At 35.9% G+C, this 21,964-nt stretch overlaps 1 protein-coding gene across 3 annotated transcripts; it reads left to right on the top strand.

Annotated features, from left to right (window-relative positions):
- Window positions 1-4,436: 4,436 nt before the first annotated feature.
- Window positions 4,437-21,513, top strand: LOC112176000. 3 transcript variants are annotated; one of them, XM_024313794.2, is made up of 27 exons: window positions 4,437-4,849; window positions 5,195-5,354; window positions 6,033-6,125; window positions 6,733-6,835; window positions 7,059-7,221; window positions 12,126-12,300; window positions 12,418-12,546; window positions 12,648-13,241; window positions 13,348-13,971; window positions 14,614-14,682; window positions 15,390-15,500; window positions 15,581-15,826; window positions 15,964-16,011; window positions 16,135-16,281; window positions 16,634-16,786; window positions 16,892-16,954; window positions 17,384-17,494; window positions 17,626-17,709; window positions 17,809-17,856; window positions 18,606-18,680; window positions 18,839-18,934; window positions 19,648-19,728; window positions 19,804-19,875; window positions 19,985-20,029; window positions 20,163-20,246; window positions 20,348-20,451; window positions 20,913-21,513. In XM_024313794.2, exons 1-27 carry the CDS (start codon window positions 4,641-4,643, stop codon window positions 21,031-21,033), a joined length of 4,008 nt encoding a protein of 1,335 aa, XP_024169562.1. In that variant the 5' UTR covers window positions 4,437-4,640; the 3' UTR covers window positions 21,034-21,513. The 3 variants fall into 3 exon arrangements, with proteins under 3 accessions (XP_024169562.1, XP_024169561.1, XP_024169567.1); XM_024313793.2 differs by having other exon boundaries at window positions 7,050-7,221; XM_024313799.2 differs by lacking the exons at window positions 19,648-19,728; window positions 19,804-19,875; window positions 19,985-20,029; ... (1 more) ...; window positions 20,348-20,451; window positions 20,913-21,513 and having other exon boundaries at window positions 7,050-7,221; window positions 17,626-17,690; window positions 18,839-18,939.
- Window positions 21,514-21,964: the final 451 nt, after the last annotated feature.

Genomic DNA, 21,964 nt, shown 5'->3' with positions numbered 1-21,964 from the left:
ACTCAGGGATTTTTTTTTTTTTTTTGAGTTGAAGGTATGACTTGTACTAAAGAATAGAAACATAATAAAGAAAAATCGTAGTCCATTTGAATCAGATTTGCAGTACTGAAAGAAATAACAAGTTGCCCTTCCAGCAGAATTACTAATACAATAGACCTGTAACTTTGAAAAATCATAACTGATTCTAGAAAAATTGTTTTCAAGAGATTCCAATTCTAAAATGATCTTTAAGATGTCTACTGCAACTTTTATGAAGACACCCACTTTAAATACCCAATCAAAATGTACAGTTTTCAACAAAAAAGCAACTGCGTCAAAAGCTCAGAAACACAATTGCAGATTTGCAGATCTCTATTCTACCTTGAATTTAACCAATGAATTTTAAACATAAGAGCTGGAAAATAATGAAACCAATCAAAGAACTTAGAATCAATTAAAAACATAACCGATTCAATGAACATAGCATGGATTATGGAAAAAGAAGAAATTTATAATGCAGCAAACATAATTATATTGATTACAGTACAAACTTTCTTGATAGTTCATTATTCCCAGAGAAAATTCAAACCTATATTTCAAAGGCAACAAACTGGCAGCCTTTGCTCTTATTCTAGAAAACTAAACTAAACTTTCACATTAATCACAAGCTCTTTAAAAGGGAAAACTAAACTTCATGTTCAGTACCTGCAATATTTGATAGGGGTGAGCATCAATAGCTCAGTAGGAGGCTAAGCCTCTTTAAATAAACAACACAAACTAGTAACAATTAATACAGTAATACATGGATGTATGCAATGCTATTTTCATCTATTACCTGTTAACTCACATGCTAAGACACAAATAGTCTACATGTCCCATACCATGTAATTTACCTTTTTGATGTGACTCTAGATGAAATAACATATGAATTAACCCCATAACCCAAACCATGATTCCCTTTTTGCTAGTCATCTTACTTAATCTCGATCACCAAAATCGTACAACTCTATTAGCCCACATGACATTTGGTCCTTACGGATTAAGCTCAACTACATAAAAGAATACTCCCACATATTTCATTCCCATTCTATTCTATCAAAACCATGCCTCAGACTTCATGAACATGCTAATGAAACAATATGATAAACAACAGATAACACCCATTAACTCATCCATCAATCAAATTTCATAACTAAAATCACATATAGCAACACAGCAACCAAGCAAATTAAATAGAGGTTTCCCCAGATCCCCTACCTCGTTTCAGAAGTTAGTTTATACTTCTCAGGTTCCTCCTTAGTCTCAAAATTTCTCCTTCCCTCACTTTTTTTTTTTTTTGTAAAAACAAATATAGGGAACTCAATAAAGAAAGTAGAACAAACCTGGATATTTATAGTGTATGGCAAAGAGGTCAGATTTTAATTCTAGATAAGCACAACAGAGAGTAGATTTGGATGCCAACACTATTGGCTTCCTCTATGTTTCGATAAGGACTGCCACCTCCTGGTTCTAGGTCTCCACCACATACTTTTAGGGATCCACCTCCTACTTCTAGCTTTGATGACTCACAACTCTAGTAACTGACTCTCCAAGGCTCTTCAGCAACATCGACACCTCCAGCTTCTAAGATTATTCTTATCCGTGTGGTCTATCGTAGTGGTACTGATCCTTTAGTTTAGGTGGAGTGGTGCTTGCAAAGAGAATCAAAAATAGGGGAGGAAGACGATGAAGATAGCAGACGAGGGTTTGATGGGTTTAGAGATTGGTTTGTCAACAGAAGTACAAGTCAATTGCTCTTGGGCTTTTAAAATTGACTTGGGTTTTAAAGAACACAAATAATGGGCTGGTCTATAAATATAGAGATAGCATATATACCTATATATATCTACACAGCAAGTTTTGGTAACGTGTGTGTGTACATATATATATTTATATATATCACACCATAAAACAATGATACATATACACACACCTATAATTAAGAATATAAGTTAATACTCAAGCAAAATAAAATAAAATAAAATATTCACTATATCTTATTTTTTTAATATTATTAAAAGTATAGGTCGTCACATAATCATTAATCTACAGGGAACACTGCTGCTTTATCTAGAAGCAAGCTGGGGGTGAAGTTATCAAACAACAAATCTTCCATTGCTTATAAGCGGGGGAGCTAAAAAGCCCCCCAAACGCAGCCTTAACAGGTCAGAAACAAAGAACTTGCTGAGAGAACCCATTGTATAATCACCAAGTTTTGAGAGCCCAGCCCAACAATGGAGCTTCATGTACCCTGCTTATGTCCATTTTGGTTTAGATGCTTTCATGTGATCACACTTATCCTTCTTATGAACTTTTTCTTTCATGCTAGCTAGTGTCGCAAATGATACGGATCGTGTGGCTTAACTCAGATTCAAAGAACCCATAACCACCGATCTACATGGCTTCTTGAAACCATTAAATGAATCTTTTTACTTGACATGGAATTACTTGCGGCAGAAAACATCAAATAGTAGTAGCCTTGAATCTACAAGGCCATGATTTGCATGGCACTATATCACTTTTCATGAAGCCTCTCCTTTCTTAGGTACATCAACCTTCAAATCAATAGCCTCTCTCGCAACATTCCACACCAAGTTTATCACTTGTCCTGACTGCGATATATCAGTAAAGGGAAAAATTCTGAATGAGCTTGGCTCATTGTTGAAGCTAATGATCAGGCTTGATCTGACAGAAGGCATCCCAAGCTTCCTGGGAAACCTGCAGGAGACCAAGAAGAGCTTAAGAATTGGTGGTCCATTTACTACTTAATTCCTGTTATTAACAAGGTTTTTTTTTTTTTTTTTAACGAGTGAGGTGTGAATCCCCTCAAGGCGGATTCAAGTGAGGTGAAATCTCCTTAAGGAGGATCCAAGTGAGGTAAAATCTCCTCAAGACAGATCCAAGTGAGTTGAAATTCTCTCAAGACAAATCTTAGTGAGTGATATTAATCTCTTCAAGGAGGTGAAATCCTCTTAAGGCGGATCAAAGTGACGTATCGACGTGAGGTGAAAAGCAGATCCAAATGAGGTGATATCCCTCAACGTGGATCTAGATGAGATAAAAATCCATGGGTCTCAAACCCTAATCATCTCTCTTGGCATTTTTTGGGCTTTTGATGTTATATGTGACAGACTCATTCTGTTGGCTAGTCTGATGTACATCAATTAGGTCTTAAGCTAATTATTAGTTAATTGCTTTGAGTCACATAACATCAGATAGCTGAAGGTTTAGGTTTTAGTTTTAAGTTTTTAATGTTAGTCATTTCCGAGTTTTTATATTGGAACCTCCAAATTTACTCCTATACTTTTTACACCTCCTATCAAATTTTTAAATACTAAATTTACTCATTGAACCTCACTGAAGTTCCTTAAATAACCTCACTCATATAATTTGCAAACAAATTATTATCTTTAAAATAAAAAAACACAGTCACTTCAATGATTTAATTACTCTATAAATCTTTTTTTTGAAAGAAGGAAGTCAGATTTTACTCTATAAATCTTAATTACGTATCCATTCCTTAATTAAACAACATAAATCTCTTTTTCAATAAAAAAAAAAATCAAACACAAGGTATTGAGTTATAAAAATTAATTTCTAATCAACAAGAAAATAAGATGAACTATTAAGTGGTTTTTCCTTAATTTTTTTTTTCTATTTTAGCCGTGCAAAAAAAAAATCATTTTTTCTTAATGTTTATTTTATTTTCTCTATTTTCTGTACCTCACGATTAATTATTTAAATATTTGTTTTGTTTTTTTTAATTGCTAGCTCTTTTTTTTTTTTTTTTTACAAACATAATGGATATATAGTCTCTTATGAATTTTGTTTTTCCTCACCAATATGCATTCAACATATATATCATGCATTTTTATGTCACATGATCTTGTTCTTATTAAATATTATGAATCCTTTAATGAGTATGTAGTGAAATTCGAAAATGAAAATAGATAAAGAAAAGAATAAAAAATGCAATCTAATATTATTGAATTGGAAAGTCTAGACAAAATCAGTATAATATTTTTTTGGTATAATTATTGTCCTTAATAGTAATTTTATAGTAGGTTATATATGTCATTTAATAATTTATAATAGAATGAGGTCAAGTGAGCAGATTTGGAGGTCCCAATTAAAACACTCTTTGAATAAAGTGTGTAACTCAGAATCTAACGAGTGTTGCTTACCTTCTGTCAGATCATGTGTGGCTCTGAATACTATGAAGGAGACAACTTGTACCATATGTATCACTCCGGCACTGGTCGTCATGATTTTTTAGGAAAGAAATTTATTCAATTTCCTTTATAAAAAAATTGTTTCTTAAAGAAAAACCTAAAAATGAAAATCAATTCTAAAAAAAAAAGAAATTAATATAATTAGTTCGGGTGTTGAGACCCAACTATTAACCTTAAAATCCACATCAACCTCTCCCTCAATCCAGCCAATTCCTCTCCCTCTCTCTCTGATTTTACAGAACCCAAAATAAACAAAACAAAAGCAGCAGCCCGCCTCGCTATTTCGCATTCACCGCCTCCCTTTGATTTCTCCACATATCTGATGCCATATCTCTCTCTCCCACCAGAAAACCCCTTTTCAAAACCCTAAAATTTGAAATTGAGCCAATCATGGCCGGAGGAGGAGCCCTTAACACCCAAGCACTCTCTCTCCTCGCCGCGGTCAACAACCACGGCGATTTGGCCGTCAAGCTCTCGTCTCTAAAGCAGGCCAAGGATTTGCTCTTGTCCATCGACCCCTCTTCTGCCGCCGAGCTCTTCCCCTACTTGGTCGAGCTCCAGTCTTCCCCTGAAACCCTCGTCCGCTTATCGCTTATCGAGTGAGTTCCCCCCCCCCCCCCCCCTCAAACAAAACCCTAATTTGCAACCTCCTCCTCTCCCTGTGTTTGATTATCAATACAAGCACTGGCATTCAAAGTCTGTGCTTGTCTTCGTGATCGTTATGAGGCACATTGCCTAGTTGTACTGTCGAGTTTGCGTTGTAGAAGCATTGTGAATATGAATTACAGATAATCGTCGAGAAGTGTTTCCTCTATGGATAGATTGCGACTTGATTGTTATATATGTGTAGGAAAGAGATCTGATGTGTAGATATGGTAGTAATTTTTAGTCTTTTTGACTTCTGTGTTCTGACTTGTGGGTCACTTATTCTTTGTGGCTGGCAGGGTAATCGAGGAGATTGGCTTGAGAGCAATGGAGGAGTCATCTGTACTGATGTCTGTCCTTTTGGCATTTTTGAGAGATAGTGATTCTATTGTTGCGAGGCAATCTATAGTTAGTGGCACAAATGTCTTTGTTAGTGTTTTGGAGGAGATGACATTGCAGGTAACTCTCTCTCTCTCTCTCTCTCTCTCTCTCTCTCTCTCTCTCTCATCCTCTCTCTTAACGTAAAGATGCACACAAATGTGGAACTTTTACTTTGTTGCTTATTAGCAGAAAGACACAAATAGATACTCAACCTCTTATATTGTGTGAGGATAAGATGGGGTGCTTTTGTTTTGATCTTTGTTTTTAAGTGTTCTCCTACTTTGCGATATTCCTCTGAAATGTAAATGATTACCAGGCAAGTGATATATTCTAAAGACCAAGAATTTGTTTTCAAATAAGCTACAACCTGATTTAGGAATAAGAACTTGAGTATTGATTTAGGAAGAACCTATTGCCTAAATAAAGAAATTGAATGACTAAAAATCATATCATACATGTAATAGGCTTTGCTTCTTGGTAAGATTTCCAAATTTCCCCCTTTTTTTTTTTTTTTTGAGATATGCTTTACAGATGATGGTGCAAAAAATTGTCTTCCTTCCCTTTGCAAAATGTAAAGAAAATTGCATTTTTGCTTGTTTACTTTTTAACCTCTTACTCCACGTTATGTAGGCTGATTTTATATGTTATAACTCTTATCTGATGGAAACTTTTTATACAATTAATGTAGTTTAAGACCAAGTTCTCCATTCATTTTCTAAATCATATTATTTGCTTTGCTTATGGTTTTGTAAAAAGTTTCACCGGAGGGGTAAAATCGAGATATGGCTTGAAGAACTTTGGTCGTGGATGGCTAAGTTCAAGGATGCCATATTCACCATTGCAGTACAGGTAGGTGGTGACTCTGCTTGTTCCTTTAAATTTCATCCAACTGCCAGCAAACTTCCTTAAGCTCGTTTGCATTTATTTGTTCATGCCATATTTAGCATTGCATTAGAGGTAGGTTGTATTGGCTTTAAATTCTCTCTAAATTTGTCTCCATTTATTAATTCAAAGTAAGATGGTTATTTGAATTTAAAAGTATTTCTTGGCAATAAAATGGAATACCAATCCCCTTAAGTCATTGCTTGCATCAAGTTTGTTTGCGGGAGAGGTGTTTCACTGTGGTAGGGTCATAAAAGAAAGAGTTGGATGACTTGCTTTTTTAAGCCTTTGGTTCTGCCAAGCATGGATGTTTATTTTTCCAGTATCATTTTGTCAGACATTAGTTATTCCTCTAACATTATTTCTCGTTTCAATTTTGTTGGCCTTTGTTTTATGGGTTTGATAGGTGTCCTGTATTTGAAGTATAATCCAATTGTACTTTCACTTGTATCCCCTTTCATTCCTTTGCTAATAAATGGTTGATGGCATTAAAAACTCTTAAAATTATGAAATTGGTTTGCTAGATCCTGGCAACATATGTCTAACCTACAGTTTGTTCAATTTGATATTGTAGCCTGGTTCTGCTGGAACAAAGTTGCTTGCGTTGAAATTTTTGGAAACATATGTTTTGCTATTCACATCAGACACCAGTGATTCTGAAAAACCTACCGCAGAAGGTATTGCAATTCAACTTTGAAGGCCCTCTTTTCTTTCTCAAATCAATCAATGAGTCAGACATCTCATTATAGAAAATAGGCACTTGGAGATGATGTAGTCAGGTTCTAGGCAGTTGCGTTGCCTCTTTTACCTAGTACTTTTTTCTATCTCTTCAGGTATTTACCTTTCATCTATTTTGAAGTTTCTGTTTCTTTGGTGCTGATTTGGTCGTAGATGCTGCAGGATGTAGAAGGGGTTTTAATATTTCGTGGCTGGTTGGTGGACACCCTATTCTTGACTCATACATGCTCATGTCAGAAGCAAATAAAGCTCTTGGAATTCTATTAAATTTGTTGCAGTCAGCTGGTAGTCTTCAGGGTTCCTTGACAATTGCCATTGTCAATTGGTGAGTGCTCATAATTTGGTGCTAAGTTCTTTGGTCATTTTGGTTAGATTTTTGCTTTTTATGTGATTCTACCATTTACTTCTGATTAGGATGTCCATTTCTTTACTGTGATATCTTATCATGGATGTGAACTTAAAATTCGTGCATCATGTCTCTTCACATACTGATGCCGTTAAATATCTTCAGATTAATGGAGGGATTAAGTATTTAACATATAGACGGTAAATGGGTTTTTTCGTCAGTTTAATCGTCTTGAAATTTATGGAGGGATCACTGAAGCTTGGGAACAGCTTTAGTACAAGTTCAATTGCTTGTTTGTGATATTATTGCAGCATGATGACCAGCTCTCTTATAAGGAGGTAATGGCATTGGATACTGCTGCATTGGTGGTTCAGATAATGGCAGTTACAGGGCTAGACATGTTAAAACTTGCAAATTGTATGGCTACTGTGGAGCACCAATGGCCAGGGATAAGTTTGCATAACTGATGGATAAAATGGTCATCTCATATGCTGAGGGAAGCATGGTGGTCAAGCAATGCAGTTTGTGCTTATAAACTGTTAAAGAGACCATCTACTTTAGCAGTATTTTAAGTTTCTATGCTGTATGTGCATACAGCTAATAATGTGTGAGCTATTTGAAAATGTATTGATTATTTGGTAACAGCTGATACACATTTAACACTTAATAATCAAAATTTCTTTTTAACCGTGGATTATTACTGAATATTTCGTCTTGCTTGATGCTGTTCTCCTCATTCTTTGTGTTCTTTTTAACGCTGGAGTTATGTACAAGGTATTAGGTTTTTGCATGATCGGCAGCAATCTCACAACATAGAATATATTTCAGTTTGGTATTGCAAAAAACACAAAGTGTTGTATCCCTATTGTTTCTGGCCATATAGGGACTGCAGACCTGGTTTGTTAATGTTAAAACATCCACCTAGCCTGTTGAATTGGCGCTGAACCTTTATACAATTTTATTTAGTTCTGCCACCTATACTTCAACCAGTTGCTATTTTAAGACTGAGAGGGGATAACAACACGGTTTATATACTCAATGTTTGCTATTCAAATTCATGGTTCTGAGGACTATGTATTTAAGCAATTGAAGTTCAGAGTAATTGACTGAGTTGCTGTCTGGCAGTACTGCGTTATCAGTTTCTAATAGGATGTCCTTAAGGGGGAGTAGAATCATTAACTGTTGGTATTTCATGTCTTTTAGAAAATGAATTTTACAGACCAAGAATGTTGTCATTATTATAGCAATCATCATCTACTGTATGTTGTCATTGTCATCCAAGCTCTAGCTTCCATGGTTCCATTTCTTAATATTTCAATCATCATCATACAATAGATCCTGGCATGTCGGACATGAATCACATAGATGACATTATTCTCTGTTTCTGTGTTCATTCTATTTAGCTAGAGACCTGTATTATAAAAAAGGGATGCAAGAACTGGAAAGAAAATAAATAGCTGATGTCAGGATCTGCGCCTAGAAGCATGTGTAATTCATAAAAGTTTGTTAGATATGATGTTTAGTAGTCTTTATGTGTGGGAAGCGAGATACTGATATTGCGGCATTTCCAATAGACAATAGCATGAAATAGTTGAGTATATGGATAATAGATGCAAGAGAAGTCTTTAGAAATGATCAAGGACAATGAGATAGTTTAGACACAGAATTTATTTTAATTTTATTTTTTATATTTATAGAAAGATTTGCAAGTTAAAGGAAATATGGAAACAAATAAAAGTGTTAGAAAATAGGCAAACCAGTGCCTTATACCTGTGAATCTTAGTATTTTAAGAAAGGAATGTGTGATGTAGTAGTTAGTATCATGCACGTGCCTTCAAAATTGTTGCTTCATGTAAAGTTTTTGTTTCTTTTGAAAATTGTATAAAAATGTAGGAAGAATGCCTCTGGTGATAGTAATATAGCGTAACTGGAGCTACTGTTGTCTCTTCACCTTCATACAAGTTCGCACAGCACCAAAGAGAGAGTCTAATGTTATTTATATATATGCATATTGTTCAGTACTTGGTTGCAGTAATTGTATTCCTGAATCTAGGGTCCAACTTTTTCTTATAAAAAAAAGAGGGAAAAATATCAAGATACTTGAAGATGATATCATCAGATTAACCAAAAAAAAAAAAAAATCATCAGATTTTCTTATGATGAATTTTTCTATGTGCAAAGACTGGAAGTTTAACTTTGTTTTGCCTTTTGTTTTCATTATTCTATTTATTTATTTTGTGGATACATAAAAGCTACATCTTGTTTTGTTCTTGTGTAGCTTCTACCTTATGGTCTTGGGCTGACTAGGGTACCTGGATATGTTTTATGACTGTTATTTTAATGGTCGTTTGGCACATGGTGGTGGCTAATATTATGTAGTCAATATTCATGCTGTTCATACTATAGTTTGAGGTGAAAATTCGTAAAATAGGCTGGGTGAGGTTGGACAGGAATAGAAGGGGTTTTCAATGATGTAAAGGGAGAGGGTTCATCTTTGGTTTCCTTATGGATGTTGTATTTTGGAGATGTGGGAGTTTCCTTTTTTGCAAGCTGCTGTATTTCAGATCTTTGGGTAGAACTTTTGTTTTTGTGCTCGGTTGTTTTTGTCTATGACTTGCTTTTGGTGGATTCTTTGTCTGCTGCTGTTGCATCCTTTTTTGTTTCTTGGTGGAAGTTGTGTACCTCATGAAAAATGAAATAGATTGAATGGGCTGTATATGAAAGTACCATTGGTATATGAAAGTACCATTGGTGTTGAAAACACTTATTAAGAGAAGCCTAGACTATTCTACATTGATAGTAGGATTATCTGCTGACAATGAGTACTATAATAAGAACTATAAGGTTATAGTAGATTCTGTGGGCTGTATAAGAAACTATAATGAAATAGGTTGAATGGGCTGTATATGAAAGTACCATTGGGGTTGAAAACAAAACTTATTAAGAGAAGCCTAGACTATTCTACATTGATAGTAGGATTATATGCTGATGATGAGTACTATAATGAGAACTATAAGGTTATAGTAGATTCTGTGGTGAAACCTTAAAATTTATTATTGTGATAAAATAGAATCAAATAAATGTCTTGTTCTTCATATAAGTTGAGAGGACCCAACTACTGTTTTCAACTTTTTGTTGAGATCCAGAAAGGAAATGGTTAAATTCTGAAAGCTATACAATTGGAAAAAGTATACTTTTTATTTTTGAGATCTGCTCTGAAAAATATATAGGATAAGAATGAATCCCCAGAATAACTCACTTTTTGAATAAAAGCAACTTCTGTGATATAATCTTATTAGAATTGTCATTTACCTGCACAGTCTCTTGTGTAGAATGGTCCAAGTCAATCATCTTAAGTGTCCGGGCTTTCAATCTTTCATAATTCTTCTATCAAAATGGTTTAGAAATTATTTGCTTTCGGATGAGTTCAATAGGTTCAGTTGGTTGTGATTTGCACTCCGTGCCTTTTGGGTTGGGGTTGATTGTTGTTCAATCAGTCTTTGTGCTTGATGTTGTTAGCATGTTTGATGTCTTGTATGTTTGACTTCAATACAACTTCATGCAATAGAAATCTTCTTTTGGTAAAAATGCAATCAACTTCTTTTCTATGAACATTTATTTGGTATAATTTCATTTCTTTATTTATAATTTAAATTTGCTTAGTGAGCCAAAAAAAAAAAAAAAATAGAGTGACCAGGTTTTTGAAAACCCTGTGCCAATAGGGTTTAATGTTAGCATTGAAGTCATGGTGAGTGCTAAACTGTGGATGGGATGAGAAACTGGAAATGATACTGTAGCTGTCTCAGTATATAAGGTTGAAACTATTGCCAGTAGAATCATGATAATTGTGACTTTGTGATGATTGAATGAAGCTGAGGCTGTTGTGCCTGAGATGATTGTGACTAAAACAGTGGTTGGGGGTTTTAGAAAGTTCAAGAAACTTTATAAACTTACAATCTAGTATGCTTTAGGAAAAAGAAGACATAAAGAAGAGAAATTCTTGGGGTCTTGATGCATGAAAATAGACAGCTACCTTACAGAGCAGTAGTCTTCTTGCCAATAGTTGTAGCAATTGGAAAGTGATTCTGACTCATAGTGTGTTGGCTCATGCATTTTGCTCCTGGCAATTGTATACATGATCGTCATCCATCTGCTATGATTTCCTTATAGGGTAGAGTATGTTGGATGATGCATTTTGCACTTGGCAAGTGTATACCTGATCTCATGCCATGAGTTATATTTGGTTTCAGTTGGTTTATAATAAACTAACTACTACAGGAAACTAAGTAAGATTTTATGTGTGAGGGGATGACAAATGGACACTCCATACCAGATCTCTTGGTTGAACAGAGTAATTATGTTTGTAGGTTGTGAGCAAACAAGTTGGAAATTTGTACTCTAAATTATAAGAGGGAAATGTGGTGGAACTTATTGGTTATACAGATTACCAGTGAAAGGATGTGCAAGTTGTGATTTGTAAAGGATAGGTGCACTATTAGCTCTTCTTGTAGGCTCATTCTGATGATAGTGTCTCACATGTTACGATTCCCTCCCAGTGAATGCATCTTCATATCTCTTCACATTCAGTTATTGTTTTATTTTTTTTCCCGATATGTAGTTTCTTTTATCTCTTGTCACTAAGTGTACATGAGTAGCACACCCATGTTTTCAATGATATAAATTCAACTCTTTGAATTTATGTGTTGTGTTAATAAAGGGAGGCATAAGTGGCATACTAAAAAATCATTATGATTGTAAAATGTAATATTCTATTACTTTCATGTTATACATGTACACTGTCCTCTTTCTCCCTTAATTTTTGTTACTTTTCCTCTTCTGTAACTGATATTTATCTCAACATTTTCATCTGTTTGACATGACAGTCTTGCAGCCATAGCAAGAAAGAGGCCAGTTCACTATGGCACCATTGTTTCTGCACTATTTGATTTTGATCCAAACTTCGAATTAGTAAAAGGACGCCATGCTGCCAGTATCCAGTATTCTTTAAGAACTGCCTTTTTGGGATTCCTTCGGTGTACTAGCCCAGTGATTGTAGAGGTAGAATTTTTTTTAATTTTTTATTTTGTGGTATCTGGCTCATTGAGCATTGAAGTCCTAGGAAATGTCTGTTTTTCATCTGTTCTTACCTGACAAGTTTGTCCTGTTACATTTCAGTCAAGAGATAGATTGATTAGGGCCCTACGCTCTATGAATGCTGGGGATGCTGCTGATCAAGTAATCCGCCAAGTTGATAAAATGCTAAAAAACAATGAGAGGGCTTTGCGTGATTCTCGGTCGGGAAAGGTATATTTTCTTACAACTTTTATTTGTCTTTCACATAAGAGAATTGAACTATTGCATTTGTTTGGTTCATTGCCTCACAATCATTGAAATTGCGACCACAGGATGATCAACTATCAAGCCAACTGCCTGTTTCAGGGGACCTGGTAAGAAAAAGACCTTCACCTCTTGATGTTGAAGAGTCAGCAAATGGTCATGAGATACCTTCCAAGCGAAGTCGTTATGTTCATGAAGCCTATTCAGCATTGCCAGTTCAAAAGAATGATTCTGGGTGGGATACCACTTCTGTCAACGGAGTGTCCTCTGACCTTCCTATGCTAGATGGTGAGGTGACTCCCGTGGAGCAAATGATTACTGTAATTGGCGCATTGCTTGCTGAAGGAGAAAGAGGTGCTGAATCACTTGAAATTCTTGTTTCGACAATCCATCCTGATCTGTTGGCCGATATTGTAATAACTAATATGAGGCACTTGCCGAAGATGCCGCCACCCTTGGCAAGGCCAGGGTTGCCAGTTGCTCGGCAGATAGGTTCTTTAAGTAGTTCGGCACAAGTTGTTTCAGGGTCTCCAACATCATCTGTGCAGTCTCCAGTTTTGGCTGCCCAAATGTCTTTTTCTTCAGCAACTGTAAACATTTTATCAGGTGCTGATACTTCCAATGTGAATAATGTTCCTGATTCCAAGCGAGATCCACGAAGGGTAAACTTCATGAAACTAAGATATATTGTGTTTGTATCTACTATTACTGTTTATTATGCCAGTTAACAATGAAATGGCTTTAATTTAAATCTCGGCAACTTTTCAGGATCCCCGTCGCCTGGATCCACGGTGTATAGCAGTTTCTGCTGAACTGGCATCCTCACCCACAGTAGAGGATACTGATGCTATGCAATCTGACATTGATGGTTCAATTTCCTTGAGTAAGCTTAATTCGCTTCCTGTTGTGACCACTGTTGAATCTACTTTAGTAACTCCCAAGCCCAAAACAGAAAGTGATGATACGATTTTGGATAGTCAATTGGTTTCTGGAACTGGCCAACCAACTCCCAAGGAGGAGGTTCTGGATGGACCTGTGGAAGATGACCCAAATTTGAAGGTCAATGTATCTTCAGATCTAACAGATTCTCGTGTGCAAATTGAAGGGGACCTTGACACAATGCCATTGTCAGATGTTGAAGTAAAAGATGAAGATTATACCACATCTTTTCTAGATTCTGATCAGCATTCTCCTGCTCTTTCAAACACATCTGCATCTGAAGATATATGTCAGGATCTGCCTGAGGTTCCCATATATATTGAGTTGACCCAAGAGCAGGAGCAAAGACTAGGGCATTTGGCTGTTGAGCGAATTATTCAATCATACAAGCATTTGCATGGAACAGATTATAGTCAGATGCGCTTGGCATTACTTGCTCGATTGGTTGCTCAGGTAGGATAAATCTTATCATTGTTTGCACTCAAATGCGCACAAGTAACTTTTTTTTCTGAGTTCAACTGTATGTCCGACAAAAGAGTATACTTTTTGAGTGATGAGTTCTTAACATTTGCTGCTCAATTTTGTTGCCTCAATATAGTGGCTTATAATATGCCATGAAGAGTCTGGATGTTTAAATCATTAGACGTTTAGTCAATATCTAGAAGGAACCAACACAAAATTTTAGGTCTGTCTAACTATTGGCCTCAATATCTGCACTTATCGCTGACATTGCTGAGTTATGTCATAGAAAGGTAAAGATCATGCTGGAGACATGGCGGCTATTTGTGATGTGTTGCTTAGAAGGAATTACTTTAACAATGTTACACACATGTAGACGTAAAATGTGAAGTGAGGCTGGTCTCTCTTATATCTGTTTGGCAATCTCATTGAGGCTTTTTTTCTTCTTTTTTTCAGTCAGATGTAGGTCGTGGATTCCTTGTCCTCTCATACACTCTTCTATTCTAATAGAATCTCTGTTTCTTCTTAAAAATGTCATCTTTCAGGATTTTCTTTGAATAATTAGTTTTCCATTCAGTTTGGATCCTCTATAGTATTTCATATGCACAATCATCTATAAATGTTTTCATTTCACAGATTGATGCGGATGATGAAATTATTGTGATGCTGCATAAACATATAGTTGTGGATTACCAACAGAAAAAGGTATGTATTTCTTGCGCTGGTTCTCTTGTTCGGTTTGTATTAGTAATCCATAAACTTTTTAATTTGGGTAATACATGGATGATAGCTGCCACTGTGCTAAATAGATATGTACAATTCGAAATTGAAGTCTAAAGTGATTAATAGTATATTTAAAATGAAAGCTATATGTTGGTTTGGTGATATGAATAAGTCCGAGTTGGTTTTGCAAATTGTTTCCATTATTCTGAAGGTTTCTTGATTTAAAATGTTCTCATTACTTTCTTTTTGTGAAGGGAGAAGTGATTTGATTATTAATGTGTATTTAATAATATCCAAATGATTTCTGCTGAATAGGCTGGAATTTTTGTATTTGTTGCTGTTCTCTAGGTAGTGGATCTCTTGAACACTATTACACTTTGTTAAGTTTTTTATTAAACATTTGTTTCTCCAGGGAGAAAAAAAAATATATGCAAAAGGTTTTCGTTTGCCTATGTGTATGAGGATAATCTTGTGGTATACCTCATGGAAGTTTAGAACATAATAATAAAACCTGATAGTTTAGAACCTCACTTTAGCTTTCATCTCATGTCCTCAGAGAACATGTCTTTAGTTATCAGTTTAGCGGTTAATAATAGTATTTCTCCAAGGTCGAAACAAATTAACTCTGAACAGCTGAGTTGATTAGTTATTTGATGTTGTGAAATCTGATATATGTTTATTGATTTTAGGGGCATGAGCTAGTATTGCATATCTTGTACCATCTGGAGGCTCTGGCTGTGTCCGATTCAGTTGATAGTTCCACATTTGCTGTTATGTATGAAAAGTTCCTCCTGGCAGTGGTAGGCACTTTCGACCTTTTCTTGTTTTGTTTTTGTTTCTCTTTCTGTGAGAACTGAACATATGAGGTCCTTTACTGCAGGCTAAGTGTTTGCTGGAGTCCTTTCCAGCCTCGGACAAGTCATTTAGTAGACTTCTTGGAGAAGTTCCAGTCCTTCCTGACTCCACTTTGAAACTACTAGATGATCTCTGCTATTCTGATGTTATTGATCAACATGGAAAAGATGTTCGGGACATTGAGCGTGTCACTCAGGGCCTTGGTGCTGTCTGGAGTTTAATTTTAGGGCGGCCACATTATCGGCAAAGCTGCTTAGATATCACTTTGAAGGTAACTTGGACTGGACTTTAAAGACGCAAAATTTATTTAATGAATTTTTCCCCGGAGATAGTTTTGCTTGTTAGATATCCTTCTCACAGATTAGAGCAACAACCAGATTCTGACAATTTGCTACTTTTGGATTGCAGTGTGCTGTTCATTCACAAGATGACATCCGAACCAAAGCTATCCGACTGGTATGCGATGTTACTGCACAGTAACTTCTTTGTGTCTATCTTCCACTTAAAGTTCAATCCCTGTCTTGAAAAGCAAGAATTATATGAACATCATATTCTCTTCTTTTCGGTTTTGTTTGACAGGTGGCAAACAAACTCTATCAGTTGAATTACATATCAGAAGTTATTGAAAAATTTGCGACAGATATGTTGCTGTCTGCTGTTGAACAGCCTCTGTCGGGTATAGAGCATTCACCATCTGAGTCCACTGGGCAAAGAACTGTTGGAAAGGTATGTTCCTTTCCTTATGGCTCTTCAATTCCTTCTTTGTTCATGTAAGCAACATCAGAATGTTGTATGGTCAAGATTATGTTTTACCAATCTCTTGAGTCGATTTGAAATGCCACGATTTTGTGGCTGCTTTTATTATCTCAGTAGTTCATGGGGATTCCAAAACTAAACATCTATGATCTATATTTAAAGTTGCAATCCTGAGTTGAGTAAAATTAGTATCTACAATTCTTTTTCAGTTTTTATTCTTTTTAGAGGGATAGCATCGACATCTGAAAAGTTCCTACTTAACATTGGAGGGGCATCTACAGTTCCACTAAATTACATGTCATTCTCCTTCTAATTCTTGCAGTTTGGAAGCCAAGAAACATCAGTTAGTCATTTTCAAAATTTGGAGTCCGGAAATTCTGAAAATGATTCCACAACGAAGGACCAACCAGTGTCAACAATGTCAATTCCTGAAGTTCAGCGACTCATTTCTTTGTTTTTTGCTTTATGTACAAAGGTTTGTCTGTGATTCCTTTATGATTGGTAACTAATTAACAACTTGTGATTGCTTCTTTCAAGGTTTTATTTGTCAGCACTAACATAGGCTGTTCTTTTGTTGCAGAAACCTAGCCTTATTCAACTTGTATTTAATACTTATGGGTGTGCCCCAAAAGCTGTAAAGCAGGTGACACTTTGTTGATTTTGTGAACAACTGAATATTTATTATTTGATAGCATATAACACATGGTAGTTTGTATATTCTAGGTAGCATGAATCTCTGACAGATGTGCAATTGTGAAACTTAAAGAGGAAATGTCTCAAATTAAGGACCTGGCAATGACCGTACATATACATATAGCAAACATAAAATATATGTATAGGTATATACATATAGCAAATTAGCAATACATATTTTCATGATGTCCTCTGGAAAGTTTTACAGTGTCCTGCTAAATTTGCATTGTAGGTTTCAAAGTGCTGCATAATATAGTTAAAACTCTTGCTGCATAACTGCGGAATAAGCCTTGCCTGAGAAAGGGTTCCTGAAATTTTCTTTTTATCATTTGCAAATATGTAATGCTAATCTTTTCTGTGTACCTTTGAAATGATGCAGGCTTTTGATCGCCATATCCCTGTTCTTATAAGGGCCCTAGGGTCGTCAAATTCAGAATTGCTTCATATTATATCTGATCCTCCACAAGGAAGTGAAAACCTTTTGATGTTGGTGGGTATCATATTTTCTGTTATGATAATGATTTTTAATCTTGAAGGTTTTTAACTTTTTATTCTTTTGATTTTTGTATTTTCTTTTACTATATTATATTCATAATATGCCTATGTTTTGTAATATGCAAGGTGTTGCAACAATTGACTCAAGAGACAACACCGTCGTCTGATCTGATAGGCACTGTTAAACATTTGTATGAAACTAAATTAAAGGTTTTCTAATAACTAAAGCTCTCTTTTTAACAGTAGTAAAATCTTTTGCCACTTTGTTTTTTCCCGCTTGAACCTGAGTTGGATAATTTCTGTCTGCAGGATGTCACAATTCTCATTCCAATGCTGTCTTCACTTGCTAAAAATGAGGTTTGTTTCATAGATATTGTTTCTCTTCCTCTTGTAGTACATGGCATTATATGTTATTTTGTTAATTGTTTTTGGTTTAATAAGCTTGTTTGCATGCGGGGCAATATTGTCACCTTAGAGTTTAGAAATTACTCCCTTTTAGCCTTGCTACTTATTTGGAAAGCTGCAGTGTCATGATTAGCTTCTTAATTTGAAATTTTTAGGCTCTGAGAACTTCTTGTTCTCTCTTATACGTTGATCATTTTTCCTATAAAATTTATGTTTCTTCTGAAAAATAAGCTGTTTGCATGCGGGGCAATATTCTCTATACTTAAAGCAACAATGAGTTTCTTACAGTTGAAAGTATTTTCATTTGTTCGGCGATTAGACCTGGGAACGTGTCTTCTTTTAGTGTGTCATGGTTATGTCGTATAATATTAATCATGTTCATATATATATATATATATATATGTGAAGCTAAGCCTGCCATCCTCTTCACCTGATACACGACAGTTGAAGTCTTGCTCTGCAGATCTGCTCTGTCATTTCTTGTTTTACCTGTTTTACAAGTAGACAACATCATACCAGAAATTACAAAGTTATGTTAAACAGGACACAATAACATATAGACTTCCTTGTTAGCATGACCTCTTACATCATATCTGAGAAAATATACATAAGTACCTGCAGTCTTGGAGTTTGTTAAGCTGCTAGTTTGACATAGATGTTTCCTTGTTGCTGTTTGATCATGTATGATTTTGTGGTCCCAGGTTTTACCTATATTCCCTCGGCTTGTTGCTCTTCCATTAGAAAAGTTCCAGACTGCACTTGCTCACATACTTCAGGTACATGCAGTTTTCTGTCTGATTTTTCATACATAGTGCTGTTCTCCCTGTACTAAAATACTACAGACTTGTATCAAGTGATACAAAACCCTTGCTTGTGTTATCCACTTCGTGTAAAAAAAGAAAACAATGTTAACATCTCATCCTATCAATTGCAGGGATCAGCTCATACAGGTCCAGCTTTGACACCTGCAGAAGTATTGGTTTCCATCCACAGTATTGTTCCTGAGAAAGATGGCCTCACTCTTAAGAAGGCATGTCTTCCGTGTCATTGGTTTTATTATTTATTTTTCAAATCAAATCTTATTGATTTCATAGTCAAGATAATGTACAAACAGCATCTTATTGTGCTTACACTGCATCTCATCTGGTCTGATCTGAGCTTCTGCCACATGTTCTACAAATAAATCTGTACCCAAAATTCTGAGAATACATTAGTTGTAGGCATATGATGTTGTGACGTTCCATAATCCACTATATAGGTCTCAGGTGCACTTCGGCATGCTAGATTAGATTAGGCAATAAAAAAATTCACCCAGGGTTTGAGCAAGTTGTCCACATTCTGACATTGGAAAAATGTCTTTGCTCAAAATTAAGTTCATGTAATTTGAGCTGTTTGGTATAGGTTGAAAACATCTTTGATATAGAAAATACAACTTGAATAAATATACGACTTGAATAAATCCTCGAAACAACTAGGGATTGATTATATTGGCTGAGATTCAGTTAATTTCAACTTGTCCAAAATAACCGTGGCCCAAATCTGACATGGGTCAAGGCACAGAAACAAATGGTTTGACTATCCTAGCACAAATCTGACATAGGTAATTTCTTCTACATACCATCAAGTATCCATGAATGATGAACTTTGTGCCCCTTTCTTAGTGCTATGCCAATATTTGATGCTGATAGTACGGTTGCACTGCATCATTTGTAAAGTTTTTTGCATTCTGTTTCATGTTTTCAGATAACAGATGCTTGCTCAGCCTGTTTTGAGCAGCGCACAGTTTTCACGCAGCAGGTCTTGGCAAAGGCTTTGAATCAGATGGTATATATCTATATTCTATAAAACTTGGTCCTATGCGTATTATTTAGTTCATTAAATAACTAATTAAATTTTCAGGTTGATCAAACTCCTATTCCTCTTCTTTTTATGAGAACAGTTATTCAGGCAATTGATGCTTTTCCTTCATTGGTAACTTCTTTGTTTCTTATTCTTTTTCATTTTTTTCATTTTTCTTTTTTGCGACAAAATAATCCTGGATTTATATTATACATGGTTTCATGCCTTCGTTCTATCTCAGGTTGATTTTGTTATGGAAATACTTTCCAAACTTGTAAGGAAACAGGTACGGATTCTTCAACCAAAATTAGGCATTTTTGTCTGTTTCTATGTCCTGCGTGCTCTTTCAGGTTGACAAGTCAGTAGTGGTTATTAGCTTGGAGAATGGGGGACAACTGATATTCTATATTTGACTGTAGGTTTGGAGAATGCCAAAGCTTTGGGTAGGGTTCTTGAAATGTGCTTCTCAAACCCAGCCACATTCTTTCCATGTATTGTTACAGGTATCATCTCATATATTTATGTGATAACTTACCTTGCCATTTATTGGTGATTTTGGTTACCACCTTCTTGACCTTTATTTTATTTTATTTTTCCCTTGCAGTTACCACCCCCGCAACTTGATAGTGCCTTGAACAAGTATACTAATGTCAAAGGTCCCCTTGCTGCATATGCTGGCCAGGCTAGTATAAAAGCTTCACTTTCTAGGTATATTATTATGCATCTGATTGGACTACCCACTTTAATACACTGAAATTTACTCTCTGCTTTATGTCTGGGGCTAATTATAGGGTAATAATATATGATATCCATGGTTTTCTCAACAACAATGATAGTTCCCTTCTGTGTGATAAGGGGAGTAATCAGCAGTAATTGTTTTAACCTCAAGATAATCTCGAGAGTTCTCTGATGAGGATATCCTAAAGAAGTTTTTGTCCCTTCAAAAGTGGTTAATTTGTTGTATTAGATGAACATTGTGATTCTGATTAGACATAGAAATACCAAGTATTTCCAAATCAGTGATTTTTTGTATGAATGTTTCTTATGGTGATGATTAGACAATGAGAGCACAGAAAGTTTCATAAATTTTTTGTGGAACTGCATGAACCTCCCATTGGTTTTTAGACTTGCAAACACATCCAGCTAACTTATTGCATGGGCTTTGGCAGACCAACACTTGCAGTTCTTGGTCTTACAAATGAACCGCATTTGCACCAATCGCATTTGTCGTCACCACCGTTTCACCCTACAGATGCAACTTCATCAGTTAATGGAGCAACACCATCATGATAGCTTGAGAGCGTTGGAAGTCGGCAACTTTACCAGCGATGTATAGTAGAAACTGGGTCATCGGATAACTCTGAGAGCCATTTGGGGAAGATATAAACTAACCACGTAAATGGCAACTGATCACTGGGGGTTTTTGACTGTTGATCAGTGCAACCTGAGATAAATTTCAGTCCAGTGGGCATATAGAATCATCAGTTCTTCAGGATTATTATCAAAGTTCGAAGAGATGCACCTGCGCACCCCCCATTCTCTCAGCTGCTGACAAATGTGTAACATAAATGTGTTGTTCTATTTGATTCTATACTGTATCCGTGTAAATTTTGGTTATACTTAATATCAGGTCAGGAGTTTTATTTTTGGGTAGTTAGCTACTGAAAGCAAGAAAGCACTCTGCTCGAGGTCATTTACTGACGCCTGTAAATTATAGTTGTATTTTTGTAGCTCATATTTTTGTTTACTTCTTTGCCACTGTGGATACTAGAGATGCATTCACACTCAAATTGGTCTGATTGTGTACAAAAGGAAGATTACGTAATGTTAAAGCTGCCAACAAGCTATAAGCCTAATGAAACACTTTTTGATGAAGAGATCATTGGACTATTAAAATGAGGACTCAAAAATAAGGAGGAGAAAAAAAGATAAAAACTAGTACGCGCTACACATGTCCCAGATTCTAGAAAACTTTGTCGCTGTTTTTCTTTGTTCTCGTTTGGCCCCGGTGTGGGCACAGGCTTCTGGCCTCGCCGGTGTGCATTGAGTGCGGAACGGGATGTTGGTCTAGGTGAGTGATACTGGAGGAAGCCCAGTAGGAGTGAAGGTTGTGCGGTGGTGGTGGCTTCGCTGTTCAAATTGCTTGAAGGTCTTGTAAGGGAAAGGCAGTAGCGGCTATATGGAAGGAGGGTGGCGCTGGTGTTGCTCCACTTTAGATCGG

The sequence above is a fragment of the Rosa chinensis genome, chromosome 7 (genome assembly GCF_002994745.2).
Source record: "Rosa chinensis cultivar Old Blush chromosome 7, RchiOBHm-V2, whole genome shotgun sequence".
Taxonomy (NCBI): Eukaryota; Viridiplantae; Streptophyta; class Magnoliopsida; order Rosales; family Rosaceae; genus Rosa; species Rosa chinensis.
This window is presented reverse-complemented; position numbering and strand designations above follow the sequence as displayed.

What these genes read in the sequence shown, in the direction of transcription:
- LOC112176000 (XM_024313793.2), top strand. Translation starts at nt 4,641, where the DNA reads ATGGCCGGAGGAGGAGCCCTTAACACCCAAGCACTCTCTCTCCTCGCC. An exon ending in CCAAGCGAGATCCACGAAGG is followed by an intron (nt 13,242 to 13,347) that starts GTAAACTTCATG and finishes GCAACTTTTCAG; the next exon opens with GATCCCCGTCGCCTGGATCC. An exon ending in TTGATGCTTTTCCTTCATTG is followed by an intron (nt 19,876 to 19,984) that starts GTAACTTCTTTG and finishes GTTCTATCTCAG; the next exon opens with GTTGATTTTGTTATGGAAAT.